The sequence below is a fragment of the Nelumbo nucifera genome, chromosome 7, assembly GCF_055504915.1.
Source record: "Nelumbo nucifera cultivar China Antique chromosome 7, China Antique-T2T, whole genome shotgun sequence".
In the NCBI taxonomy this organism is placed as follows: Eukaryota; Viridiplantae; Streptophyta; class Magnoliopsida; order Proteales; family Nelumbonaceae; genus Nelumbo; species Nelumbo nucifera.
This window is the reverse complement of record NC_142655.1, coordinates 12,102,944-12,118,906: the sequence shown is the minus strand read 5'-3', so window position 1 is coordinate 12,118,906 and position 15,963 is coordinate 12,102,944. Positions and strand designations below refer to the sequence as shown.

General features: G+C 33.9%; 2 protein-coding genes across 5 annotated transcripts; one reads left to right on the top strand and one right to left on the bottom strand.

Annotated features, from left to right (window-relative positions):
* Nucleotides 1-494: 494 nt before the first annotated feature.
* Nucleotides 495-3,978, bottom strand: LOC104608823 (annexin D4-like). The gene is made up of 6 exons (XM_010274917.3): nt 3,825-3,978; nt 3,413-3,585; nt 2,299-2,511; nt 1,233-1,454; nt 1,019-1,090; nt 495-939 (listed from the first exon to the last, which is right to left on the bottom strand). The coding sequence occupies exons 1-6, from the start codon at nt 3,868-3,870 to the stop codon at nt 730-732; spliced, it is 936 nt and encodes a 311-aa protein (XP_010273219.1). The 5' UTR covers nt 3,871-3,978; the 3' UTR covers nt 495-729.
* Nucleotides 3,979-7,817: 3,839 nt separating this feature from the next.
* LOC104608824 (annexin D3-like) lies at nt 7,818-14,229 on the top strand. 4 transcript variants are annotated; one of them, XM_088891114.1, is made up of 7 exons: nt 7,831-8,013; nt 8,105-8,250; nt 10,977-11,204; nt 11,400-11,612; nt 12,345-12,434; nt 12,547-12,782; nt 13,640-14,229. In XM_088891114.1, exons 1-6 carry the CDS (start codon nt 7,872-7,874, stop codon nt 12,748-12,750), a joined length of 1,023 nt encoding a protein of 340 aa, XP_088747240.1. In that variant the 5' UTR covers nt 7,831-7,871; the 3' UTR covers nt 12,751-12,782; nt 13,640-14,229. The 4 variants fall into 4 exon arrangements, with proteins under 4 accessions (XP_088747242.1, XP_088747241.1, XP_088747240.1 ...); XM_010274918.3 differs by lacking the exon at nt 13,640-14,229 and having other exon boundaries at nt 7,833-8,013; nt 12,547-12,914; XM_088891116.1 differs by lacking the exons at nt 12,345-12,434; nt 12,547-12,782; nt 13,640-14,229 and adding an exon at nt 11,694-12,331 and having other exon boundaries at nt 7,818-8,013.
* Nucleotides 14,230-15,963: the final 1,734 nt, after the last annotated feature.

Genomic DNA, 15,963 nt, shown 5'->3' with positions numbered 1-15,963 from the left:
AGGGATGGATAATGACTAAGGGTTTGTGAAGATTTCTTGTTGGAAGGTCTCCTTTGTATTCTCAAGCGGATTATATTCTAGGAGATGATTACTTAGACTGTGACTGGTTTTAAGAGTTTCTATATCCATATTGGTTCTTCAAACATGAGGCATTTTCAGTTATCCTTTAACAATTTTCCGCAAAAGCATGCACCAACTGTACAAGACCTTGAATTCCTGGTTTCCATGGATGAGAAATAGTTTGTCTTCAGAGAGAAGTTAACAAGCCAGTTGATTTTCTTTCACATTTTGTAGTCAAAATGTAGGGACTTCTCTACCATATTTCTTTAGTTAGTGGTATTTCACCTTGGTTCATCCTGGAATATCAGATATAAGTCTACCAATCTCAGAATTATTACAAAATATCTGAGAAATTAAAGAACTCCAATTGTATTGATGATTTTTTATGAAAAAAATTGAATTGATAATAATAAATGACATATTATGTGGTATGCTTTTGATTCACAGGGACAACTAAAATTTATTATTCATAGAGACAAACTGCATGGTGAAAATCTCTATAGAGGAGAAATTTTCATTTTTGGCCAACAACATGGTAATGATGCATGAAACAGAAAAAAAATCACACAAAACTACATATGAGAACCAATTTAATCTAATGGAACTTAGATATGAACTAGAAAGAAAAATATCAGGATACAAGTTCAACTGCTTCTTGTGAAAGGATTACTAGACCCCTCGAGAAACCAAGGTAAGCAAGAAATCCTTGTAGTTCCCCTTAGTTGTTTCTTCAATTTTCTGTGAGAGGGAAACCCCATATTGCTGAAGGTACTCCTCTGCTATCTCCTTCATGTAGGCATCAGCTTGAGTTACAATTATTCGAGTCAGAGCTTCTTTATGTTTCTCATCTGCTCCACCCATCATTGCTATATCCAATATCTGAAAACCAGAAATAATAATGAGAAAAATAAACTAAAAACATAGAACTGAACATCTTGTTTGACAGGTCCTTCTTTACCCTGCTGAAATATGCCTTAGGAGAGGAAAGGCACTGAATTGCATCTTTTAAGCTTGAGTCTTCTTCCAGATCCTGATAAAAGCATTAATCCATTATATGGACTTACAGTTACAAGGGAATAGAAACAAACATCTCAGGGTACATGCTCTGTGTAAGAGGGGAATAGAACTGCACAATTCTCATATGGCATTAAGAAGGCTTGCTCACTGCATACCTCTTCAATGTTTTTGCCAGATACCACCTTGTAATGGTTGAAAACTGATTTGAGATGAAGCTTGCTCCTGGTTGTTATTATTCTCACCACCTCTCCATCTTCAATGGGATTCTTATTAACATTCTTGAAGGCTTCCCAGAGAGTCTTGGCCTCTTTCTTGGCTATTTCTTCATTAACTTTTGGACCCTCATATCTGTAGGAGCTTACTAGTGCAACCAAGAGCTGTTATAGCACACAAATATTACAAGTTAGTAGTGCTAGTTAATGTTAATCATATATGCTATTTTGAGATTAGGGCTAGGTGGTGTTTGGCACGGCTTCCAAGTTCTGTGCAATCAATTTCCACAAATTAGGACCACACCACCATTTTGAAAATTGATTTTTGATACAACTCCTGTTAAATCACGTTAGTGAAAGTCTCATGCTGACATGGCATTCTTGAAACGATTCCATTGAGAATACATTATCCGGTTGGGTGTAGCTTTAATTTTTCTTTGGCAAGAAGTGTAGCTTTAATTTGGTGTTTGAGTAGCACCAAATACATGTGCCAGATCAGCTTATTTGAGCAAGTTATTTTTGTAATCACTGTTTATAAAAAAACAAAAGTCTGCCGAATGCCACCTAAGTGGTTGTTTGGTAGGAGAAATGTACTTCTCCAAATAACTTTCTGAGAAATAATCGATTTTGAGGTATTCAGGGAATGACTTGGGCAATGTTTGGTTTGACAAAAACATAGAGACAAACAGAAAGTTAGGGAAAGTTCTTAACAGGTTATGTGAGATTCCTTGAGAACTTTCCCTCAACTTTCTGTTTGTCTTATTTCCTATCAAACCAAACACAGCCTTAATGGTCCATTTACCGTTGACAAGGATGAAGTTTTGCGTAAGCCTAGTAGGCTTTAAAGGCCCAATGAGTTCTTGGTAGGGGGGCCTGGTCTATAATTTATAATGGCTGAAGTTATGGTCACAACATGGATTACTAGCCCATTCAAATGGAGGCCCACCAATTCGATGACGTGAAAGAGCAACACACACTGGTGGGTACTAATGTACTCTATACAACTCACATTGCGGTTGTTGTCATGGACACTGTATGCAACGTCTTCCTCAATTGAATGGTCGAATAGGGAGTGGTAGGCCCTCCTTGTCCCGAGGAGCTCTTCAGATGATCGGGTACAGGCGATCTCAATGAGAATATCGTATTCCCTGTTTTTCAATGCTTCTTTTGCCATACGAGCATCTCTTTCCCAAGGATGTAATATCCACAACACCATAGCATTCTGTGGGTAAAACAGATCAGCGGGTATCAACGGGCCCACAACGGATAAAAAAGAACAGCAAAGATCATTATTCTGGGGCCCACAAAACAAGCGCACAAAAAGATGATAGATCCGAGGGAAAAAGTCAGAAGAAAATAAATATATGGATGAATGTGAGGCTGCCATCCTCCCATCCTCATGTTCATTGGTCCATTATACATACGAGAGGATTAAAAAAAAAAAAGGAAAAAACATAAGAAATGAGCTTTGGCTCCACCGAAACCCTACTGAAAAGTGAAAACTCTACCATCAAATGCATGTGGTGGGCCATTGAATTTGATCAGCTCAGAATTTACTTGAAAACAGGATGTTAACTGTATGCACTCTCCACACCATAATACAACCCCTAAATCATTGAGAATTATTGCATACTCCATGAGGTAGAAAAATATCTTACTACATATAAAGTAGAATATAAAATTACACAAATGATGAGTACTTTTCTAATGATTTTTTTTTTCAATTTTTACATTAGAGAAGCCAAAAATCAGTTAAAAAGTCGTTTGACAAAAAAGCTAGAAAAAACGTTTTTTTTTTTTTTCTCAAAAAGCCCATTTAAACCAAAAAGCATTCTCCTAAACCTACCACATGATCTCCTACGAGCAAAAATTCTGTACACACTCTAAAAGTAGATTTATCCCGTCAGACATCGGCAATGTCTTCTTTTAGATTAATTTAACATACATGTAAACATTCTCGATGTAATGTGTGTCGGAGTGTGTATAGAGTTTTTGTATACAGGAGATGCAGATTTCCCAAACATGTCCTTACTAATATTAAAAAAAAAAAAAAATAGATGAAACAAGAAAGAGAGAAAGAGATAAAGAAGAAAGAATAGATGATGATCACCAGAATATATTACCTTAAAACGCAAGAATTCACGTTCGAGGAAGGCGATATGGTTATCATCCCACCTCTCGAAGAGACGTTCGTCTTCCCAGAAGAATTGGGAGCATCCCTTCCTGAAGGATCTCCTTTGCTCTGGATACCATTTGCCCAATATCCATATTATTGCATTCTCGTCCACTCCAAATCCTACAGAAGAGCGGAATTGCAATTCCGATGTAAATACTTAAAACAAATTCCCTACAGGAAAGCAACCCAATAGCAGAGAAAATAGAACCTACCAATAGAAATAATTCATTAGAAGGATTGTAGAATAGTGAAAACTAAATATTATATTACAAAAGGAAATTTTCTGTAAAACAATGACGACTGAAGAGAAGAAATAAAAAAGGAGGAAAAATTAAATTAAGAAAAAAAACCCCTAGAACCTGAGAAAGCCTTTGTGAGTGCATCAATATCTTGAGGGAAAGCCATTTTGTCTTCTTTCTTCCAACAGTTGAGCAAGGCAGCGATAAGGAAGGCGATCTCTTCTCTGCATGTTGATGTTGTTATATATAAAAATCTAAGGGCAATTTTGTCATTTTAAAGTCAATGGGCATTATGGTCATTATATGATAATATCGACTTAAATATATATTTTTCTTCCTTATATTAGCGAGAAGTTTTCTTTTCTTGTGTTTTCTTTTTTTTTTTTGTTTTTGTTAAGCAATTAATAATGCAAACTGGATGTCCTTGTATTCTTAATTAGGCCTTCAATATAAAGGGAAAAATGACCAGTGGGTCCCCACAAATAATTTCTGTATTGAAAGTTGATATAACGTTTGATAATAAAATTTTGAAGTCCTCGTGTTAAACGAGCTGAAGATATGAGAAAAGTAACCCAAGTACCCAGCCAAGTGTATGATTTGAATCCTTGCTTTTTAATATTATTATTTATTACATCCTCAGTATGATATCAAATTACCTCGTGCCTCAGATTTTCATTTCCGTTTTGTAGGGAAAGCCCCTCGCATTGATTGATATATACATTTTTTTATAATTCATATTATAAATCTAAAATACGACAGAATTGAATCAGCCAAAAACTAAATCAATCAACTGGTTAACCGATTGATTCAATTTGGTTTCAGTTTAGAACATTTCACCGAGGGGATGTTGGATAACAGGCCAGGCAGGGTTTTGGGCCTTTAGAAGGGTTTAGAAGTTAGACCTGAATGGGCCACTGGACTGGGTCAGACCACTGAATTGATTTAAAATTGAATTATTATTATTATTATTATTATTACGTCCATATCCTTAACATTTCATTTTGAACCATGCATGTGATTGCTTTTTTGTGCAGGTAAGATCATCATTAATAACATTTGATAACTGCCTTGTATCCCATACTATCCCATACCATTATATATATATATATATATATATAATTAATTAATTTTAATATATAGAATTTAAACCATTAATTTTTTGCCGCAGTTAAACCATTTAAATTCTAAACGTTTAAATTTTGTTTTAGAAACAGTCTATGAAAACGTTATAATAGATAAAACACTGAATAACAGCAATGTTCTAATTAAGACTATTACCATTTTCAGAACTCTGCTTAGATATAACCCCCCTAACTTCACAAGTTGCTGAATTTCCCCCTCCACTAAGAACAAAAATAACCAAAAGGTTTGGTTGTGTTGATATGAGGGGTGGATTATTTTGTGAAAAACCCTGCCCATATTTTTAATTGCTAGGCAACTGACCATAAAATCATTGAATGGGCACCTCATAATTTAGTGGTTCAATGGTCTGGTTCAAGCGGTTTGACCTGTTATCATGCTGAATGAGGTCGTAAGTATATTAGTAAAAATATGAAAAGTATAAGTAGAAAAAAAATATTTACAAGTAAGAAAATAATTATAAGTAAGCCAAACATTGATACATTAGGGATTTTGTTTTTGTTAGTACAGGATGGTGGGAGGTCTAACCTGAACCATTTTTATCTGGTTTGGTTCTCAAGAAATTGCTTTAACTTATGCTATTATGTAATTATTTTTTTCTTTTAATTTCCTTCTTTTTCCTTTTTTCTCTTTGTATTTACATGATTATCACACAAAGGCGATTTTGCAATCACTTTTGTTGGTAGAGTGAAGGGCCTACACACTTTATTGATATAGTCCAAGAATAAGTGACAATTCAACTCATCTCCCATGCATTATTATTACTTGGGTGGGCCATTATTCATAACTTCATGAATTTGGATAAGCCTTTTATGATTGTCATCAATTGCGGGTAGGGGTGTTAATTGGACTGGATTTGGTCCAATCCTGTCCAGTCAAATGTGAGTCCATTACAATTGGACCTGGTTCAATTCAGCCCAATGAATATTTTGGATCGGTCTAGAAATTGTCCAATCTGTTCAAATTCCTGTTAATTTAGATTGGTTTCAACTCAAATCTGGTCCATTGATACCTATGTTCTTATCTTTTATCAATGGATCAGATATTGGTTCAATCCAATATAAATTCATTATGGACGGACAAGATCCAATCTAATATGTCATATTGGTCCGTTCAATCTGTCTAAATTCAATATGTCTTATTGGTTCATCTAATTCGTCCAAATGAATTTTGATTTGGACAGAATCTAACCCAAAACCGATTCATTGACACCTGTAATTGCAGGTCTCTAATTAGTGATGGAGAATTTCTCCCCATGTTCAGTGAGAAAAGTAGAAATAAGGAGGCACATACACTTTTTTAGCACATAATACTTTCATCCTGTATATCAAAAACCATGGTTCAAAGTATCCATGCGTATCATATCATATTTGAATAATATGCATTAATCGATTTTCGGCAAACACCATATAGTAAGATTTAAGGGGTTAATTTCTATATGTTTAAATATTAGAGCCAATCAGACTGAAAAATTAAGAGAATGAAAGATTGGTATAGTAAGTTTTAGATGCTCGTTATTGAAATTTTTAGTTTGAATCATGTCTAGAACTCAAGCCTGAACTGCATGCCTATAGAGATCACCTCATAGAAGTGGCCGGCATTTTTGGACACGTGTATATGATCAATTGTCCACGTGGCAACTCCAAGAGCCATACATATTTGAAGCTTGATTGACCATATAAATTAGCTAAGAGTTGAAAACAATTGTTGTTGTTAGTGGTCTTATAGGCATTTTAGATAAGCTTTTGCTTTGCAGCTTAATTTGGGCTGTGAAAAATACAAAATTTGAGGTAAGAAATGTGCTTTTGAGTGTTTGGTAAGAATTGCTTTTAAAAACTCAATTTTTTGAAATAAAACACAAGCTTAAAATTGGGGTTTTGTGCTTTTGGGATTTAGAAGCACAAATTCTCAAGTTTATACAAATACAACCTTATTTTGTAATGCTATATAGTTTATTTCTCTTGATTATTACCTATGTAAATAAAGTAAATGCTGCCTTAACCAATAGCCCATTTGGTTAAGGTTCTATTTTCAAATCAATTGATCCTCCATCTATCAAGGGTATCTCTTTATTTATTGCTTTTTGGAGTCAGTTTTGCTGTTTTATTTTGTATATATAAACAAAATTTTACTTTGTTAGAGAAATAAATACATTTATATATATATATATATAAACATTTTTTTTACTCATGATGAGAGCTGAGGTGGCAACCCATAGTTTCACTTGTATTGGTATTAATTCCATCTTTCCACTTGGCTAGCTGGTTTTGGCTGGGTGAAGAATAGTACATGTTCTCTAATTATATCTAATAATTAATTCTTGAAAATTGAAGGACGAAATATTGTAAAAAATAAGAGTGATGCAAGATCAGATGTGGAGTTTTTTCCCCTACTTTCACCTTTTGCATTTAACTTCACTATATAAATAGATATCTCTATTTGATTTGTTTAATCTTTATTACGTCCCATATGGCTTTAGTTTCTCCTTTCACGGTAGATCCTATCTAGGCTCCACTTGCACAAATACAAATGCAAATTTTGATTCACTTTTGAATTGGCTTTTGTCTTACTTTGCTTCAGTTTTTATCTTACATTTTTATTCTATCTGCAATACAAATAAAGAAAATAAAAGAGAAGCTGAAACATGTCAGTGCAAATAAAATTGCACCACCAACAAACTAGCAAAGATTCATTACAAAAATTTAATAATAATTAATCAAAACTGTTGAATTCATTTTGATCATTAATTCTCTTTATTTGCATATAGTGGAATAAGTATAGAAAAGCACAAGGATACAAACACAAATAACTGAAAGTACATGGGCACAAGTGAAAAAATCGCATGTAAAAGGGAACACCTACGAATTTGAAGATAGACAAGGGTATATCGGCAAAAATCAAGAGAAAGCTTGGATTCTTTTATCTCGGCGATATATGGAGACACGTGTAGAAAGAAAAAAACGACTGAAGAGAAGAAAAACTGTTCCCGTGATCCAATCCAACATTTAATTTCTCCTCATTTAATGAATGCAAGATACCCTATTATCTTTCTTCTCGTTTCAGAAAGGAACCTGCCACAGAAAGGAGAACAAAATGGCCACTCTGAAAGTACCAGATACGGCTCCTTCTCCAACCCAAGACAGTGAAAAACTGAAAAAAGCTTTCCATGGTTCTCTCTCTCTCTCTCTCTCTCTCCCCCTATCCTATCATCTCTATTTTGTGATGATGACGAGGAAAACGATGATGATGAATGAGTGCAGGACTGGGGACGGACGAGAAGGCGATCATTTGGATACTGGGTCACAGGAACGCAAGCCAGCGGAAGAAGATCAGATACACTTATCAAGAACTCTACAACGAGTCTCTCATCGATCGTCTCAAATCCGAACTCTCCGGCGATTTCAAGGTTCTCTTTTTCACACCATTTCTTCTCTGTTTTTTTATTCAAATTTCCATTTCAATTACAAGATAGAAACCATATCGATTATCAGGAGTATGCAAATCTTTTGCCTGTTCACTGCTCATTTTCTCTCATTTTCTTTGGTTTTTAGTAGTGCAAAGGCTTCCATTTTGGGAAATTTTTTTATAGTATTGGCAACAAGGCTTTTGATTTTCACTCTGGTATGGGAGTCTGACTACGACCAAATCACAGCTTAAGCAGCCATTACTAATCAAAATGAACCGCGTCGCATACAGACCATAAACATGCAGAGTTGCAGACTGAAAATGGTGTTTATATGCGTATCCGATTTTATTGGCCATTCCGCGGCTTAAGCTACGACGTCGTTGTCGGGTAGACTTTTGCCATCATGCAACCTTGGGAGTTAGGCCAGATAAGGCCCACGTTCTGTTTGACCCATGACCCAATTACCAAAATTCGCCGGTTTGAGTTCCATCTATTGGCTGGTTGCTTGGTTGGGTTACTATGCCCTTAATGATTAGGGCTGCATAGGGTGATAAATTAGTGGGTGTGGGTGTGGATTGGGACAATTCACACCTTCTGGTAGCAATCAATTCACACCGCATCACACTTTAAAACTGTTTTGATTTGTGTATAGATTATGTGGATTGAATTAGTTCACACGTGGTGTGTGACCTTTTTTTATTTTATATATATTTTATGAGAGATCTACACAATGGATTATAAATGTTCAATTTTTGTATTTTATATAGTAAATAAATTGAAAAAAAGGCATCAATATATAAGCAACAAATTGCATTTTTTAAATAATTAAAAAAAATATTATTTTAAATATTTAAAAAATAAAAAATAATATTTAAAATATTATTTTATTGATAAAAATATTAAAAAAATAATATTTAAATAATGAAAAAAAGTTGAAAAGGATAACTGTCGGACTTGTGCTAGAATTAACATTAAAAATTATTATTTTATTGATAAAATATTAAAAATAAAAAATTTAAAAATTATTAAAAGATTAAATAAAATAAGAGTAATTGGACTAATGTGACGTAACTGCGTTACATTGAGACCTTTTCACAATTTATCCATACCATAGTGTGGACTATCCACAAGAAAATACAGTGGACAATAAATTGGGGTGTGGCCCGTCCCTGTCTACGCTATTTTGTGGACGGGGACCGTCTACATAGCAAAATACCATATCTTATCAGATATTTACACAGTACTGAATGCCACCTAAATAATTGGATTACACGCACATTTAATCTTATTTAATCTAATTTAATATATACAAAAAAATAAGTATTATTCATACATGATATATCGTAAGTTTATTTATTTTTCAAATGTAGATGGTGGATTAGATTTGATTACAATCATAGTTTTGATTTTTGAATAACAAAAAACTCAAATTATGCTAAAACATTCTTGCTTTCCAGCAAAAACACAATGGTTGGCAGTAATAAATTCATAGGTCCCATAGTGAGAGGTGTGGCTCCATGTATTTAAATACTAGCATGGAGAATTATCATCTGAACAGCTATTGTGTCTAGATAATCCTTTCTCCCAGCATGTTGTAGCCGAAACTTATGATATCAAATGGGGTGGGGTGGGGTGGGGGGTTATTTGTTACACTTGTCTTGCCATTGTATTTTAGGTTGATCCATACACATTTTGTATGAAAAAGGTTTTTTCTACTTAGATGTTTTGAAAACGTTTTGTTACTATTTTTACTTAAAATAATCAAATATAATGTTTCTTACATATGCAGTTTTCTAATTGACATGACACTTAAGCCATGTTTAGTTGCAATGCAAATAAATTTGTATTAATGCAAAACCAACTATGTTAGTGCAAATGATTTGAGTGTAAATTCTGACCTATTTTTGTTTCAAATTTTAACTTATTTTGTTTGATTCCAGTACAAATGAAGTAAGTTAAGACATCAATAAAGTAAAATCCAAAATAAAATTAAACAAGAATTTACATTTTTTACATTTGCACTTCCATACATTTGTACTATTGTAAATAAGTTTGCATTGCAACCAAACACAACCTATGTAAGATGTGGCAATACATTTTTATCACAAATTTGTATCGATAAACCAAGGGCAACACCATGTCATTGTACGAAACACCAGAAGATTGTTGCTTTCCTCATGCTTAACTGTCTATGTATGTTTGAAACTAACACTATTATCCATGGTTTTCAAAACCTGACCGGATCGGACGGTTGGATCTGAAAAATCAGGAACCGGTTCTATTTTTCTCTAAAACCGGATTTTTGTCAAAAAATGTTAATTCGGTCAGTAAATCGCTGACCCGGGCATTGAACCATTTGAACTGTTCAATGATTTTGACCATTTTTTATTTTTTGTCAGAACGGGTCAATCATTCGGTTTGAACAATTGGACCGTTCAACCGGGAACCGGATCCCTGACCCGTTCAGTGTCCGGGACGGTTTTAAAAACCTTGCTATTATCCATTTGGCTCGGATATCAATCATAGAGCTGGATTGGATGGCGTTAGATAAATGCAAATTAAGCCTCTATATGAAAACCAAAATTGAGGCAGAAAATGGTTTGAGCTAGCCTTTGTCAAGAATTTCTTTGAAAACACAGTGAAGCCAAAATACAAGCACCAAAGCAAAATTTGAAGTCTAGATAAAGCGTCATTTCACGTAACATTTAACTTTACGATGAGAACAGAAAGCAGTGATACTATGGACAATGGATCCTCCGGAAAGAGATGCGAAAATGGCTAACAAAGCTCTGCAGAGTAAGGACAAGGGCATAGATCATCTTAAAGTGATCATCGAGATAGCGTGCACCACGTCCCCACATCATCTGATGGCTGTGAGGGAAGCTTATTGCTCCATGTACGATTGCTCCCTCGAGGAAGATATCGCATGCCGCGTAACACCACCTCTTAGACAGGTAAGGTAATCCAAAGTCCAAACTCACCTCCCACAACCAACCAGGTGGTGGAACTGAGTCAACTCACTCGACTGGACATGAACTCACTGTAACTAAATCGCTTAGAGCTGTCGTATTGAGTGCTGGATGAGTTGCTCTTGCTCTCAGCTTTCTGACTGAAGTTAATACATGGATATATATATATATGTCATACAGCTTCTTGTGGGCTTAGTGTCCTCCTATAGATATGATAAAGAAGTTGTGGACGAGATTGTTGCGAAATCGGAAGCAGCAAAGCTTCGGGATGCCATTGAAAGGAAGCAGCTGGATGATGATGATGTGGTGTGGATACTCTGTACAAGGAACGTGTTTCAACTCAGAGCAACATTTGAGTGTTACAGGCAAATATATGGGAATCCCATCGATCAGGTATATATATTTCCTCAGGCCATTCAATAAATATGATATTTGGCATTTCTTATTTTAAGCACTTAACTCTTTTTTTTGCAGTTAAAAGTTCTATTCACAGGTATTAATTTGAACAGCAAAAAGGAGATAAATCCTTATGATAGGAAATGCCAAATGCTACCCAAGTCTGGAAGTGTTTACAAATAAGTATTTATTTGAATAATCATTTATTTGGGGCCGGAACCACATTAAAAAGCATTTATTTGTGTTTGTTAAATAAGTCCAAATAAGTGTTTATTTATAAGAACAAGCACTTAAAAATAAAAGGAAATTGTCTAAAACTCACCATGACTTCTCATCATTCCTCTTAAATTCATAATAAATTGTCAAAACTATGTTTAATAAGGCTGTGGACAACTTCTGTCAATGTATACTAGGGTGATGTAACGGGATGGTGAGTTTTGGAAAATAAAAACTCATTGACGTAGGGTTCTTGGAACGTTTTAAAAAGTTATGGTGAATTTAAGAGAAATGCTAAAAAGTTATGGTGAATTTTAGATAATTTTCCAAAAATAAACACAAATTCAATAAGTAGTTCTCATTTCCTTTTTGACATGTCTTGGCCCACCATGTTATTTTGAAAATACCTATATTATCCCTATTTGATAAGCACATATTTTTTTTTTTCAAATAAATACTCCCAAACCTATTGAAGTCTGTATCATCTATCCATTTATTTGTTCTCCATGAAAGGACATTAAGTGTTGTGGCACCGGCAACTTGGAATCTGTCTTGCAAATGGTTATTTGGTGTATTGATTCGCCGGAGAAATACTTCTCAAAGGTGAAAAAGAAAATGATGAGTAAAGTATATTTATTTTGTTATCAGTGATTCATTAAGACCGCTCTGCTGAAGAGTATATTTTTTTTTGGTTGGCTGATAATAAATTAAACAGGTTTTAAGAGCTTCAGTTGTTGGGCTTGGAACAGAGGAGGATTCACTAACCAGAGCCATTGTTACTCGGGCTGAAGTTGACCTGATGAAGATCAAAGAAGAGTACTTCAACATGCACAAAACTAGCCTCGACGATGCAATCGTTGGTGACACATCAGGAGACTACAAGGATTTCTTGACGACCCTTCTTGGAACAAGACTGTGATGCTTTTCTTTACCTATTCCAAACTGATTAATGTTAGTGATATTATCGGTTGATCCTGATCAACTTCAGTTCTCTTTGAAATAAAATGGAAGGACAATATGGATGCAATTTGTGAATAACCTAACAGTATCATATATAAGGGTATTCACAGTTCGGTTTGGTGACGTTTGGAGAATATCTTAGACTAAATTGGTAAATTACGGTTTAAGAAATTTTTAAATTGAACTAAATCGTTTTGGTATGAAAACCAATTCAGACCAAACCGTTATATTACAATTTGATACAATTTCTAATATGATTTGGGGATTTGGACCATTCCATGATTCTATTGGACTTAATCCAATTAGAATCCCTAAAAATTAAAACTTAAAATTTTTGTTTTATTATTTTATTATAAAATAAAGAGTTTATCATACATTTATAATTTTATGCATTCAATTTAGATATATTATATCATATATTCATATTATATTTATACATTTACATTATATATAATTTTGATTTATAAAATCCAATAAACCAAACTGAAACTGTAAACTGTAATTTAAAAAACCATCAAACTGAACCAAACCATTTTTAGGTGTAAACTAAACCAAATCACAAATTCAGTTTAATTCTGTTTGGTTTTACGATTTAAACCATTATATAATGAACACCCCTAATCATATCCAATCACTTAGCTTGTGATTTTGCTTACTTGTTAAATTTGTATAAAGCTTGAATGATTTGAATGATTTATGAAACTTGCATTACTTCTACTATCCATGGCTGACAGTGCTGTAGACTACTGTGGTTATACGTGGAAACTATTGGAAATAGAAGATTCCCTTTGACAATTTTCCATTTGTTTACGCAGCCATAGTTCTTTGTTTAATGTTAATGATTGCAGAGAAGAGGGAAAAAGAGAGAGAAAGAAGGGGAGAAAGCGACTGTCCAAATGCAAGCTAGTGAGACAGAACCGCTCTTTTGATTCAAGGACGTATACTTTTTTTCTTAAAAGATATTTCTGGAACCTGTGATGCCACATCAGATAAAGTTGCCAGCTGTACCACTGACTTATTCTTACACTATACTTGTCTTGGATTATTGTTTAGTAACTTGTTTGGTGTTGGATCTGGTTGATTCAGTTTGCATGTATATATATGCTCTTACAATGTACGTTGGTAGTGGCAATTGGGTGGGATGGGATTTGGTTGACTTTCAATCCATCCATCTAACCAACCAACCCAGTAAATGACCCACTTAAATGTAAATTTTGATTTAGTTTTGCTTTAAGTCTGGTGTCGTTCAGATTTAGTTCTCACAAAATCGTGCTTATAGTCATGCATTATGAATATCTTCATATTTGTATGCTTTTTTTTCATGAGGAAATATTCTCAATATACAAGGCTGTAAGGACACTGTCATGTGAGGACCAAATCTATTTGAGTCCAATTTGTTTTTAAAAAGTAAAATGATGTGATTCTCACTTTATAGGAGAGAGAAAGAAGTGGAGGAAGCCGTGAGCCTGAAAGCATTCTGAGGCATAAGGCCTAAAAAATTGCATATGTAGTTTTATATTTGTAACATTTCTACTTGGATGAAATAAACTGTTTATTTTAATTTAAATATATTTTAATTCATTTTTAATATAATTAACTTATAAATATTCTCAAGTGAATAACTTTTTTCGATCCCACCATTATTCAAAACATAGTTCTTTTAACTAGTTTAATACTGTGCTCTGATGTGTTTATATGTAGATTGAGGCTGCTTAGTGGCCCCCTTTTTTGAGGTCTTTGTGTTGTTTTGTTTGGGCCCTAGTCCCATTACTATGTGGGATTAGGTTTAGACCTTTTTTAGAGGTTTTTTTCTTTTATTGGTTGAGGTCGTTCTTTTTATGCCTCTCTCTGTATACACCTTGTATACTTTTCCTTCAATTAATACTTTACCTTTTTCAAAAATAAAAATTAATAAGTATGAGAACATGGATTCAAAGCATTAAGGTTGGGTGGGATTTGAATTGGGTTATCAGATTCACCTACATCTGAATCCAATCCAATTATTGCAATTTGAAATCCAAATCAGTTTGACATTTGAAATATCAGACATTGATCACATTTTGATTTAATCTGATTCCATTTTTAAACTGAATAAAAATTAATAATTATTTTTTTAATTTATATATATGTAAATATCTATCTATCTATCTATCTATCTATCTATCTATCTATATATATCTAAAATCAGACTCGTATTTTTATCAAATTGGAGAGTTGATTGATTTACCTATAAAAATTATCTCCTCAAAGAAATTATTCTCTCTCTCTCTCACTTCACTTCACGGTTTTAAAGGGCTAAAAGTGTGGTTGGGGTGTCATGACTGAAAAAGGTCGGGTATAAGCCTAAAAAAAAAATTAGAAATGGATCAATTAAGGTTCATAAATGATAAAAAACAATATAAGATGGACTAAGATAGCAATGATGGAATTGACAAGCATTCATATATAAAATAGAAATCTATGAGTAATCCTAACCTTTTAGCACTTAACCAAATAAAATAATAAAGCTTTTATATTTCAAGTTTCAAAATATAAATTTCTCAACCTATCATATGTTCTAGATTATCAAAAAATTCTCCATTATCAAAAGTTTCTTTCACTAATGATCTTTTAGGTTATGTTTGGTTTAAAGGAAAATGCAGGGAAAGTAAAAGAAAGGTAAGAAAACCTATACAAATCTTGTATGAGTTTTCCTACCTTTCTTTCTCTACTTTTTTTCTTCAAATCAAATACAGCCTTAAGGAATATATAATTGATACTAGATTTCTAGTTACCCAACATTTTAGAAGTCAGGAAATAACTTAGTTGGAGTTCACCAACTGCAACCCGGACTCATACCTCAACCTGCTTAGCCAGACATAGCAAGATGGAGGATAGTGTTGCCGTTATCAATTTATCATCTTTGAAGTTCACAAACTCATCGTCGCCCGCTAACACCAAGCTTATCAACAGCTTCAGAGCCTCTAAATGATCACACTTCACAGAAAGGTGTAGAATAGTCTGTCCATGATCGGAAAGGACCCTAGTTGCTTCGGGTCTCACTCGGACTAGCACTGAGGGCATCCACTCGGCCTTTTATTGCTAAGCTTCGTATTCTCTTGTGACCTGATTGACCAGGATCTGGGAATCGTTGCAGATGATAATGTGCTTGGCTTTCATTTCTTTGGATAGA

Excerpts from the sequence above, each read along its gene's own strand:
- LOC104608823 (XM_010274917.3), bottom strand. The coding sequence starts at position 3,870 with ATGGCTTTCCCTCAAGATATTGATGCACTCACAAAGGCTTTCTCAG. Across the intron at positions 3,586-3,824 it reads ACTCACAAAGGCTTTCTCAG|GATTTGGAGTGGACGAGAAT; the intron begins GTTCTAGGGGTT and ends GCTCTTCTGTAG. Across the intron at positions 940-1,018 it reads CTAAGGCATATTTCAGCAGG|ATATTGGATATAGCAATGAT; the intron begins GTAAAGAAGGAC and ends TCTGGTTTTCAG.
- LOC104608824 (XM_088891114.1), top strand. The coding sequence starts at position 7,872 with ATGCAAGATACCCTATTATCTTTCTTCTCGTTTCAGAAAGGAACCTGC. Across the intron at positions 11,205-11,399 it reads TAACACCACCTCTTAGACAG|CTTCTTGTGGGCTTAGTGTC; the intron begins GTAAGGTAATCC and ends TATGTCATACAG. Across the intron at positions 11,613-12,344 it reads ATGGGAATCCCATCGATCAG|GACATTAAGTGTTGTGGCAC; the intron begins GTATATATATTT and ends TCTCCATGAAAG.